The 12,234-nt window shown below is 38.3% G+C and overlaps 1 protein-coding gene across 4 annotated transcripts in view; it reads left to right on the plus strand.

Annotated features, from left to right (window-relative positions):
• The window catches only part of LARP4B (La ribonucleoprotein 4B), a 56,982-nt gene that overhangs the window by 18,841 nt on the left and 25,907 nt on the right, over nt 1-12,234 (plus strand). For 2 of the 4 annotated variants that reach the window (XM_042043265.1, XM_042043266.1), the window contains exons 1-3: nt 6,381-9,797; nt 11,716-11,863; nt 12,056-12,217. In XM_042043265.1, the coding sequence (XP_041899199.1) occupies nt 6,396-9,797; nt 11,716-11,863; nt 12,056-12,217 (3,712 nt within the window). In that variant the 5' untranslated portion in view covers nt 6,381-6,395. Of the gene's footprint in view, nt 1-6,380; nt 9,798-11,715; nt 11,864-12,055; nt 12,218-12,234 lie in introns of those variants that run through there. The other 2 variants (XM_042043269.1, XM_042043268.1) reach the window with 1 other exon arrangement.

Here is a 12,234-nt window from a genome sequence, read left to right on the forward strand (position 1 = left end):
AATCTGTAACAAGAATTTTGCTCAGTCAGTTCTGCCAGATGGCACGTGCTGCTGTTTCTGTGCTGCTGTGCAGGATCCAGTAAGTGGCTGTATGGGATGCTTTTGGCACATCGTACAGTAGTATCATACAGTGTGTATATGTTGCAGTGAATGTTACATATGTCTTCAAGAAGATTGAGTACTTGATTTATATTCAAATATATTAAAATTTTCATCTTTGTTAACTGTATATTGGGAGGACATCTTGAAGGGTTTGGTTTCATTGTGTGTTCTGCCAGGCACTTTGCTTGTGCTGTGCTAAGCAGCAGATGCTTCCTGCTTCCAACCTACCTTGCAGCAACCACTAAGGAGCATTTTGAAAAACACTCTAAACATGTGCTTTTCTAAACAAGCTGGTGCACTTTTTGTTTGTTCCTCTCCCCTCCCCCCTTTTTTTTTCCTGAGTTCTCTGTTACATTTCTCAGGTGTGAATTTTGACTTATTTGACAGTAGAAGAAAAAATTAAACCTGGTTTTCTGCCATACATCTAAAAGTTGGCATTAGTGCCGATAAACCAGTGTGTAAACTTGAGTAAGAGGGGTTTGCAGATTTTCCTTCAAAAGCTTGGAACTGTCTTTGCATTTCATCAGGAGCATTAGCATTAAATGCAATTTGATGAGTTTTCACATGGATGCTAGTTCTTTTAATCTGACATACTACAATTTTTACTAAAAAGAAGAAAAAATAGGATCTAAATCTTAATTCCTGTTCTTCCCTACATATTTGGAGAAAGAGAGTAACCATTTATTTAAATTTCAGAAGACCTTACTGTTCTTTTCATGAGAAGGCTGGTGTCAATTTAGATGCTATGGAATGTATCTATAGTGCTATAATGGTACATTTCAAATAACTTGTTCTTATGTGATTAAAGCTTTTCTTTGGCTGAATATTTTATCTGAAAAATAGGAGACCTGTGGCTTATTAAGTTTTAAGTTATACCAGTATGATACTCTTATATGCACAGCATCAGAAGGTCATTATGTTGTAGGAGCACAATTACCAATATATTCTGTTAAAAGTGGTGTTTTCAAAATGGTCTGTTCTGTAATGCCTTGCTTACATGAGTTGATTTTTGCCAGTGCTTCAGGACTTCACTTGCAAGTTTTTGGAACAAGCTGTAGTTGGAGAAAAACTTCAGAGTGCAGGAAAAATTAGCAAACTAAAATCATTAAGATTGCATCTTTCCATGAATGTGATAGGAAGGAGAAAAACTTCTGTAATCCTGACTATTGCCTTTAGCAAGTACATACTCAAGGTGAAGTGAAAATCACCTGGTGTTTCTTGTGTCTTAATTATTTTGAGATCAGAGGGCTAGACTGCAAAAAGACATAGATGCATGTTTGTGCTGATCATTATTTCAGTGTACATTTGGTATGAGGCCATACTGCCATGGCACCTAGTGAAGTTTCTAGGAGTCTTTTTGTAATAGACTTACAAGAAATGTGCTGAATTGTGTTCCCAGCTGTTTTGGCTGTGCTGTTCCACTGGGATCTCTTGATATACCTTGTCCAAATGCTTTTGTTCAGGAAGAAAGTTACAAAATTTCTATGGGGAATTTTGATGCACTTCTGTAGATCCTGTGGAAATAAGTAGTAGGCTAGTTCTTAATCTGAAGTGGTTATATAAAGTGGTTTTTTTTTTTCTCTTAGAACAATAATTAAATTTTTCTGATTGTAACTTTAGTCATTCTGTTATTTGGCAAGAACAAAACTGAACACATTCTACTGTGAGTAATTTTGAATAGGTAATCAATAGTGACTAAATTAAAATGCAAGTTTTGATGTTGTGATGGAATCCTTCAGAAATCACTTTCCAGGGTTGCTGCTTAAAGATACACATGTCACTAACATTTTTCAAAGGCTTAACCTCATAGAGAGGGAAACAGTCTTTTCTTCTCCCTTGAAGTAGCTATGAAATTATGCTATTTAATGCATAATGTAGATCAGTCACTAGCCTAGTATGGTTCATTTCCAGCACAACTATTCTTGAGTTGATTTTAGTAGTATTTAACAGCAGAATTTTGATAGTTTTGCACACAAGTCATTTGAAGGAAATTTGCATCTTGAGGATCTTCATGGATTTCTTTCAACAGTAGCTTAGACTAACACATTGGAGATACATAACTTAGAGGATGCTAGCAGAATCTTAACTTTGATGGTTTTCATAGCTTTGGGAGTTAAATGTGCTGTTTTTGCAACTTCTTTAACCTAGAGGTGGACTTCGTCACTTCAGGTGACATCTGTCAATGGACTGTTTGTATCCTGATTGACAATTACTCTTTCTGAGAAAGCCCTTGTTAGGCTGGACCCAGAAAGTCAGTGTTTAAGAAATGTTTCACTCAATTTTAACTCACTTCTGTGTTTCCTTTTCAATAGTAACTCTTTCCTGCTAAAAATTAGAGGTTGCTCTGAGACAGGAGGCCAAGACCCAAATCCCATGGTGGAGGTAGTTTGTATGTCCTGTCTCTGCCAGACAGAATTTAACTGACCTTTAATGCTAAAGGTATGCACAGTCTTTTTTGTTGCTTGTTGAGCCTAAACTCTTCCTCTGCCATGCTCACATTTGAATGTGTGGCCTCTCAGAGCACTTTGCAATGACCGAAGAATTTTCTTTCCTTGATTAGCCAAATTGAAGACCTGATCTGGAAATTCGAACTTTAGAAGGGATTCTTGTCTTCAAAGTGACAGCAAGTTCTGCAAATGTGTGTGCCAGTGCAGGATGTTACAGTGGGGCTATTTAAACTTGCTGTCTGATTGCAATATGAGCATCACCCATTCTTTCCCTAGCTGAATAATTCGGTGCTGCTGTGGGTTTCTGCTAATGGGAATTCAAATCTGTGTGGTACACAGATTCTTGTCAATGCTTATAGGTACTGTAAATACAAGTTCAGTCATACCATTGTTCAAAGCAGAGGAAAAATAACTAGAAATTCATGAAAGATGGCACTGAATTGTACTTCCCAAAAATGTTTTCCTTAGGAAGTACTATAAAAGGATGTCTCAGGCTTATTGCTGCTAGATTGTTGTGCAAAAATCCTTTTGCAGTCCATTCAAGAATAAGCCTCAGAAGAAAAAGGAACTTAGGTTTACTAGTTTAATACAGGACCATGTACTCAGTGAAAATTCAGTATACCGTATAATCCTCAGATCATTTGACAATACACAGTATTACATGCAGTATGTGCCAATTTAAAGTTAAGTAGCAGTTTGTATAATGAGACAATAATTCAAGAGATCACGACTAGCTTTAAACAAGCAATGGGAGAATTAGACCTTAAACTGGACGTATACAGTATCAGCATCATGAAGGATCAGTACTGGTTGGTGTTTGCTCTTTCTGTCATGGTATTCTAGATTTAGGCCATAAGAAAAGTGTATAGGCCATAAGAATAGTTTTGTACCTGTAGATGACTTCTAATGCTCATGTTTAATTGTTTCAATGTGTTGAATGTGTACTTAAACTCTTAGCAGTCCATTAACCATGATCTATTGGAAGGAAAGTTAAGCAATTTGACCAGCTGTTTCCAAGAAGCCTGCAGTAGTGTCACTGCAATATCTGTTGTGGTGCTGCTCTTCTCTGTTCCCTTAACTGATGGTGGGCATGGCATTGGGTATGGCCTGGGAGTGCAGCATAATCACTGTTTCTTCAGGACTTGTTACAATTGCATGACTTTATCATAGAAAAAGAGTAAAGGAAGTTAGATGTCAGTAGGTTGTAAGGACTGTTTTGATTTATGTTATTTTAACTTTAAATCTAGATTATGTTTTAAAACTTAGGCCTATAAGGGTATATCTGGGATAAACCCTTACTCCTTGGCAAAGAACAGATACATGGAGAAATAAAAGATGGATAAGTACACTCACGTTAATAAGCATGTTGACTTCTTGCCTTCTGCCTAGGTGTGTGAAGGACATAGGACTAAATGCCTATTAAAAAAAGCAATTGTTCGGGTTATGAAAGTGCTGCTTCAGAGCATTTTTGTTTCATGGAGACAGAAAACCTGTTTAGGCTTTGAGTAGATGGGAAATATACCACAGCTAAAATATGCATGAATAAAGGGGAAAAAAAAACCAACCCAAAACCTACTCCCCAGCCAAGTTGGGCTCTGAAGTAGCAGAGCATGAGCTCTGTTAAGTGCTTTTCAAGTTGGTGGCAGTGTTTAGCTTAGCCAGAAGGTGCCTCGGGTGATGTAGCATAACAAGAGTGGCATTTTCTGCTTAAATTCATGTTGCCTTTTTTTTTTTAAAGTTGTGATCTCAAAATAAATAGTATTGAGAATTTTGACTTAATGAATGTGCACTGTAACTGCTTAAAAATAGAAATTATCCCTGGAACCCTAAGATAAAAACAAAGTACAAAATGTGCCTTTGCACATGAGAAGGGTATGGGAAAACTGGAATAAGTTTCTGCTTGGGCAGAAACTGCTTCACCCCTTTTCTTCCCATTAGTTGATAGAAGAAGTGGTTGTTAAGGCACTGGAAAAGTGGACTTCGCTGTGGTCTGTCTCTTAAAGACACTTAGCTCCTCTCTAGAAAGCACGAGTTAGTAATGGTTAAAACACAAAGGGAAAAATCTTGCTATTTGTTCACCTGATAAGGGAGTTTTCTGAATAGTTGTGAACTTTTTAAGTATTACTGTGACTTTAAGCTGACATTAAAAACAGTTAAATTGTTTGCTCGTGGCATTTTTTCAAAAAAACTATTATAAGTAACTCCCTCCCCCTTTCCCTGTTCTCAGTTCCAGGGAATGCTAAAGAGAGGAGTGACTTGGCATAGTTTTCAGTCTGGATCCAAGCACGTTGAATAACTTTGTCCCATGGGAGAATTAAAAAAAATGCAGCAGATGGCAGCAATGATGCATCAGACTTCCTATCCTTAGGAACAGTGTAGCTGCAGGCACTTGGAGTCTTCCTGGGTTGGATAAGGGGTAGGGGGAGGGTAGTTTTCCTCTGATCTTAGTTTGCAATTTCGAAGCAGACTTGCTGAAGAGAGGATATACTTTTTAGCCAATTCAGCAGTGTTTTATGGTCAGAGTTAGTGGAATATTAGTTGCCATAAGGTACACAACCAATGAAAAATAGCACTGAGTTCAATGTTTGTCAAATGAAAGAACATTTGAAATAGAGTTTAAGGGTCTGTCTTGTCTTACACTCTTACATACTTTCAATATCTTTTAAGTAACAGAGCAGAGTGGTGCTGTAGTTGTACACTCTAAGCTCTCTGAAGTATGTGGTCCAAATTTGAAATAATAGCAATGAATTTGAGAGAAGGTCTGAGCAATATGAGGTAATGGAAAGGCAAAGAAGAAAAACTGTTCAGAGCAGAAAAAGATTGCTGGGTATTTTAAGCTTTTTTATTGGGCTTTTATTTTTGAAGAAACAGAACCACTTTTTATTAGCAACTACAAGAACTTACAGTAGTTGAAGTATTTCAATATGTAAATACATGTGTATAAAAATGGTTTAGTTGTTATAAGGTCAGAAGGAGTCTGTATATGTACAACAATGAAAACTATACTGAGGATGGACTTATGGAAGGAGTAGCATTCAGTGAAATTACTTTTTAAATATTTTTGAATTTTTAGTAAAAGTATACACAGTTTTCTTCTGAGGTTAAGTATGATTAATCCTGTCACAGTACCATGAGGTGCGTAAATAATCTTGAGGCCCCCTTCAGTGCTGTAGGTCACTGAGGAATTATGTATTCTTTTTTTTTATGCAGATAACAAATTAAAAAAAAAAGGCTTGGAACAGAATTAGCTTCTGATAACGTACAATGACTGCTCAATGGAATACATGAGGTCTTATCTATCTTTAGCTTGTTTTTCCTAAAGAAGTAATGGTGGTGTAAGTTCAGCTCTGGGGGACGGGAGGAGAAGGAGAAAATGGTCCAAAATGTTTTTGATCTACATGTCAGATTTAAACATGTAAAGCCAGAATGCATTTATCCTTGTATGGAAGGTGGGAGTTGTATTAAGTATGAAGACCAGTAGTTTCTGGCACACGTGGGCGTTTTGAAAGATGTCATTTAAATATTTTAATTATTTGGATGAATAAAACTTTTTAGGAAATCAAACAATAGAAGATCACAAGACACGGTAATACTTGTAAACTGACTCTAATCTCATTAGGAGTATTTGGTTTGAATATTACAGTGTATATGATGAAATACTGAAACATTGCTCAGCAGCTGGGATTTGGACTTTGAGTGGCAATGACATATGAACCCCTGCATGGTTTTAAAGTGTGCTATTTTTGGCAGTTGGGTGTTGGCTTGTCTCCTCAGTAGCCATAGAAAGTTAGTGTAAAGAGGAAGGTGATTTGCAATGAGAAGACCCTCTGACACTACTTACTAAACATGGGCTGCTGCTTCAGTAAAGAATTGAGTAACAGCACAAGTGAGGAGAAAACCAGCTTGTTACAAAAATCTGTGGACGAGGAAGCACCAAAGTCAAGGATAAGTAAAACTTTATCTTCAATTTTTGGAACTGTGGAAAGCCAGGATCTGCGTACAGTGGGAAGGACAGTTAATGGGGCAGCTGCAACAGTCGGCATTGAACGTGTTTGTAGCAATGATTGCGCAGTATCGGCTTCTAAATCTGGCTTTTGGGGTAGAAAAGCAAAATATTCATCATATAATGGCATGGGGAATGCTCCCCATGCCAGCCCTAGGAGAATGTATGGCAGACCTTTTAGCTTCTTTAATTCCTTTAGTCATCTCTTGAAAGTCTCTGGTACATACAGAAATCTGCAGAAAAGTGAAGAAAAGAAAGATAGGGTTATTAAAAAAAGAGCACCTACAAAATCTGATAGCAACGGTCAGCACATGAACAATATAGAAAATATTAATAGCAATATTAATAATGAAACTGTGGCTGCACAAGAGGATTGCTTGTTTGATCGTATTTCTAATTCACATGTACCAGACATTGTAGACAAAGGCTTACGGAGTGAAATTTCCTTAAATAGAAATTCTCTGGAGGATTATGCAGTTATGTGTGACCATTCAAGGCAAAATGGAACAACCGTAAATGTTGAAGACAGCAAGAGTGACAGCTTACAGAAAGTTTCGAGTTCATATAGAGAGATGTCTCCAACATTTTCCTGTCGTGATGTAGACAACAGTCAAAATGTGAAAGACAAAGAGTTTTACAGCATTTGTATTGTAGATGCCGAAGATCTGAAAGGGGATGAAGAGGTGCCAGCTACTGTGCATGAAGAGACTGCAGCAGACATAGATAACTCAGCTGTTACTGATGAAGGAATGTGCACCATGGCACGACCTCTAGACAGTGGGAAGGAATTTCCAATGCAGCAATTGGCACAAGTGGAAGCTAAGTTTAATTCACAGAAAGAACTGTTTGAGTATAAAAAAGAGGATCGATCAAACATGCAGAAAAAGGATACAAAGGAATATTGTAGCCGAGATATCCAATGTTCTTTTGATAACTTACTGACTGACAGGTGTCAGGTGCGTAGGTTAAATACTGACAATACAGTAACAGATGTCTTAAGAGCAAAAGTGTCCAATGCAATCATCCCTGAGAATCAGCAAGATGAGGTGTATACCAGGGGTGGTGCTGTCAGTTGGAATGAATCACTGCATACAACTTGTGATTCTGTAAAGCCTGTGGATGCTGCTGGAGAGGACCAATACAGCCCTAACTCAGAAAAGGTGAAAAACAGTGATCGTATTTCCAGTGTATTGGTAAACACTGGGGTATGTCATTCAGAAAAAACTGAGGGAAGTAATCATTCTGATGTTGTGCCACTTAGTTTAAGTAGGCATCCCTCAAGTGTTGTGGAGCAAATAAATACTAAACAGGTGGTAGAGAACATAGGGGGTAACTTTAAATTATCAGTAGAGTTACATGAAATGGACAATGTAGAAAACCTTGCTGAAGAAGTCTGCTTTCTAGAGCCAGAAAGCGAAGTAAATTCAAATGTGGAAAAGAACACACTTGAAAGAACATATGGTGATAGCCAAATATTTGCACCAGACTCTAGTGAACATCACAGCAGTTTTGAAGTATCCTTGAAAAAGAGAGAGAAAAGCACAGGTACAATTTTGTATAACTGTGAAGCTTTGAACATGACTGAAATGCAGCTAAACTTGGAGGAAGGTTCTGATTTTCAAACTCCCAATAAGGGTTGCACTGAAATCAAGACATCATCTGAAGCTTCAAACCTCAGTGGCATGGAGGAAGATGTCTGTGTGAGTGCCACTGAACTGAAAGGTGACTTGCTTGAGGAAGCTGGTAACTTGAGCAGAACTAGATCAGGGGTAAGTGATGGCATTGTGACATCTCATGAACTACATAATCCAAGCACAGATGAAATGTTCCTAAAGGAAAACAGCCTAGAGTGTCAGGTTTCACAAGAGTCACCAAGGAATAAAGGTAAAGTATGCAAATACTCAAATTCAGATAACAAAACCAGTGTCTCTTCTGTGTCTGTGGAATGTGAGAATATGAATAAAATAGACGTGACCTGTAGACGAGATGAACAACAGTATGTACGTTCCTTCCACACAGTGGAAAATCAATGGAGTGCAGAGACTGAGCCAGCCAAAATAGCTGGGCATGTAGTAGAATCTGTAAAACAGACAGAATTTGAAGGTCAGCTAAATGAGTCCATTGATAACAAGGCAGAAAATGTAAAACAGAATCTGGATGCTAACATTGTTGATTGTGATAAAGGCATCTTCAATTGCAATAAGGGCTTGGCTGACAGTCAGGACGCTGGCTCTGACTCCACTGTACCTGCAGCCACGGACAGTTGTATGTACGAGAGCGTAAAATTAAAAGATGACGCTAAAAATCTGGAAGATACCAGTAAGCTCTTAAATAAAGACCATAACCTTTTGCCTTTATTGTGTCAAAACGCATGTTCTTATGAGCATGGTAAGCCAGCAGAAGAGTCTGAGTTGTGTGGCTGTGCCAGTCCAGAGCCAGAGGTTGGGAACACACAAGTTTCTGTTGGGCCTTTTACTGAAGAGAGATTAGAAACTCATGAAAAAAGTATGTATGATGTAAATGAATGTAATCTTCAGCACAGTGAAGTAAACCAGTGTGTCAGCATCCACTCAAAGGAGAACCTCACTGGTTTTGGTTTATCAGCTGGGAGTCTAGAACCTTTGACCGGGGGGAATTTGAAGCAGTTGGAAGCCAAGACTACTGAACTGAAAAACACCAGTTATATATTAAATACTGAGATGAATGGCTTTACCACAAGCTGGGAACAGATGCAGCCAGATCACAAGATTTTCTCAAACAAAGAGCTTGGAGTTAGTGTTGACCCAAAGCAGGTAGATAAATATGCTGCTACTCCTTCCTATGAAATACCCAGTGCCTCTCCTGGTGCAGCTGGATTTCAACAAGGCAGAGAGCAGTGCGTGTTAGATCTGATGGAAAATGGATCAAGTGACCAGGAGCACTCCTATGACCTGGACAGACAAAATCCCCACGTTGAAATGTGGTCACATTTCATCAATCTTCAGACTGGCAATGCTGATTGGAGACATCAGCAGCTTTCTGACACAGTTCCTTCTGGTAATGGTGAATATCTGGTGGGCTTTTTATGGAATAATGCAGTTTCTAGTGATACAATGAAGAATGACAGACTGTGTATAGTTAATGAAAACTTCCAGAATGAACCTGAAAGTTTAACAAGTGCTTCATATGCAATGGAAACATACCCATATCAGCTGCTAGCACCAGAATATGGTGGTACTTGGGGATGGCACAATAAAGACGAACTTGTAAGTATTCTGCAGAAGTGATTTGCTCTTAAAGCTGAAGCTGTAAGTTTGACTAAGCCAAGTCAAACTGTGGTTTCATTAGTTAAATAGCTGTTATTTTGTCCAGAACCTGAGGACTCCCTTTCCTTTGCAAAACTGAATGCTGTACAGAATGCAGAAGTTAAAAATTCTGCTGAATATTGATTTTTTTCATTCTGTTTACTTTGTGTGAAAGTTTAATCGTTGGCAGAGTAACTTGATTGCAGATTCTCAGTTCCAGCTGAACTTAAGATAAGCACTTCAGTGTGCAGAAGGGAAGCTTTCTACAAACTGTTCTTAGGGCTCTTTAACTTTGTATAGGAAGAAATGTTTGTGGATTTCCTGAAATTCTTGTTTGGTAGCAATTAGGAAATCTTTGGCTCACTTCTGGAGGTGAGTAGTGCTGTAGAAAGGAGTGGCTGCAGGAAAAGTGAGAGGAAAAAGCTAGGCTGGATCTTGGCTAGCTGGGCTAAGAAACAACCAAAGCTGTCTGGATACAATCCTGAGGATTGTGGACCCTGCTCAGGCAGGGAGGTTGGACTGGATGACCTCCACTGGTCCCCTCCAGCCTTACCCACTCTTGTAAACCTGCTGCTCCTTTTCCTTCCCTGCTGAGCTTCCCTGATAGTGTTCCCCTCACCAGCTGTGTTGGAGCAGCTGCTGTGACCTTGCCCAGTACTTGCCCACAGTGTGGGCTGTGGATTGTACTCGAGGCTGTTTGCTGTCTCCTGCGGGAACTTTTTATTAAAAATGGAAACTGATGGATCTTGCTGTCATCTTTGAATCCTTACTATTCAAGAAATTACGTCAAACACTTCCACTTTTTGTAAGTCTTCTCTATCATTCAAGAGATCTGTTTAAGTCAAATTTTCTTAGGTTTTTTTTTTTTTCTGGGTATATTTCCTATGCACTGTGGTAATAAGTATTTGAGTGTGTGTGTTTGAGAAGATTTAAAGCTTTGTGGGGTTTTGCAGTGCCTGTCTTTAAACACTGTAATGTTCCTAGCATCTGTAAATTCAGAAAGCAGATTTTTAACAAGTTTTTTTGTGTGTCTTATAATAAGCAATATTCTTTCCCAGTGTAATTATATTAAAACACCTCAAATATATTCTTGGTATGGAATAATTCAATGCATTTTGCTCAAATACTAGCAAAACAAGAGAGAACTGTCTCATGTTGCTATAAAAAAGTATTGTAGTAGATGTTTACACTGCAGAGAGCAGTCTCTCTGAAGCACAGATGTAACCATTTATATGATGGTTGTATATAACCATATATAATAATTAAATATGTACATTTTCAATTGAGGTTAAAGGAGATTGGTTTGAGATGATTTAACTGGATCTGGTTATTCATCCTTTTTGTTCTAATGTTCTGTTCCTCCTCTTAATGTAATGACAGAGGCTGTCATGCACATCTTACTGCTTTCAATTTTCCATAATGTTTCATTAAAATTGTTACGTTTATATAATTTCAGAAAAATCCCAGTACTTTTGCATTTTCTTGATTTTTTTTTTTTTTAGTATTGTTTTTCAGAAACAGATACAATAGCAATATAATCAACATCAAGTAGACATGTATATTAGAGACCTGCCTGAACTCTAGGTCAAGTACAGGCTGAGTTAGCCTGTCAAAGGCAAAGAATGAATGTTTGTTGTCATTTGCTCTGCTTGGATAGCCTTTTCTGGTGGTTCTTAATCAGGGCAGTGAATACTGTGCAGCATGATTCCGTTGTGTTTTTACCTGTAATGATTATGGGAATTCAGTTAATATATTCAGGTGTGAAAAAATATGACAGTACAATCTAGAGTCTGATACTGTTATTTGAAACTGTATGTATCTATGCACCAGATAGCTGCTGTGCATCCACACAAAATGCATAATCAATTTCTTTTTGCAGGAGTCAACCAAGGTTTCTGAGTTAAACCCCAATGCAAAGGTGTGGGGAAATCATATGTTACACTTGGAAGCAAGTGGTGCCACTGATGGTAGCGTGAGCAAAACGTGGGAAGAAATAGCTGACCAGCCTCCAGATTCTTGTAAAGAAGGTATGAATAAGAGTTTCTAGCTGTTGCTCAAGCAGAAGGTAAAATACAGTGCAGCACTGTCTCAATTTTAATTTTCTGTTAAAAAATTTAAAGCAAGTATGTAAGCACCTTTATTTCAGATTTCGTTGTAACAGTGGTGTTACTGTGCTTAGAAAGAACGCTTTCTGAGTGTGTTTGTGGTCTGTGCTGCAGGACTGGATGCCAACGGCGATGGCGACAAAAAGCAGCAGAATGCGGTGCTGACAGAGCTGCCGGAGCCGTCCCCAGCTATTCCAGGCTCAGAGCAGACGGATATGAACCCTTTGGCTCTCGATCATTCCGAGTATGAGTCTATGCATGAAACCACCCAGACAGGTAAGGAAAAGCTAAGA

Source organism: Corvus kubaryi, unplaced genomic scaffold (genome assembly GCF_017639235.1).
Source record: "Corvus kubaryi isolate FWS band 111438036 unplaced genomic scaffold, C.kubaryi_AGA036_p1.0 37398, whole genome shotgun sequence".
Classification (NCBI taxonomy): domain Eukaryota; kingdom Metazoa; phylum Chordata; class Aves; order Passeriformes; family Corvidae; genus Corvus; species Corvus kubaryi.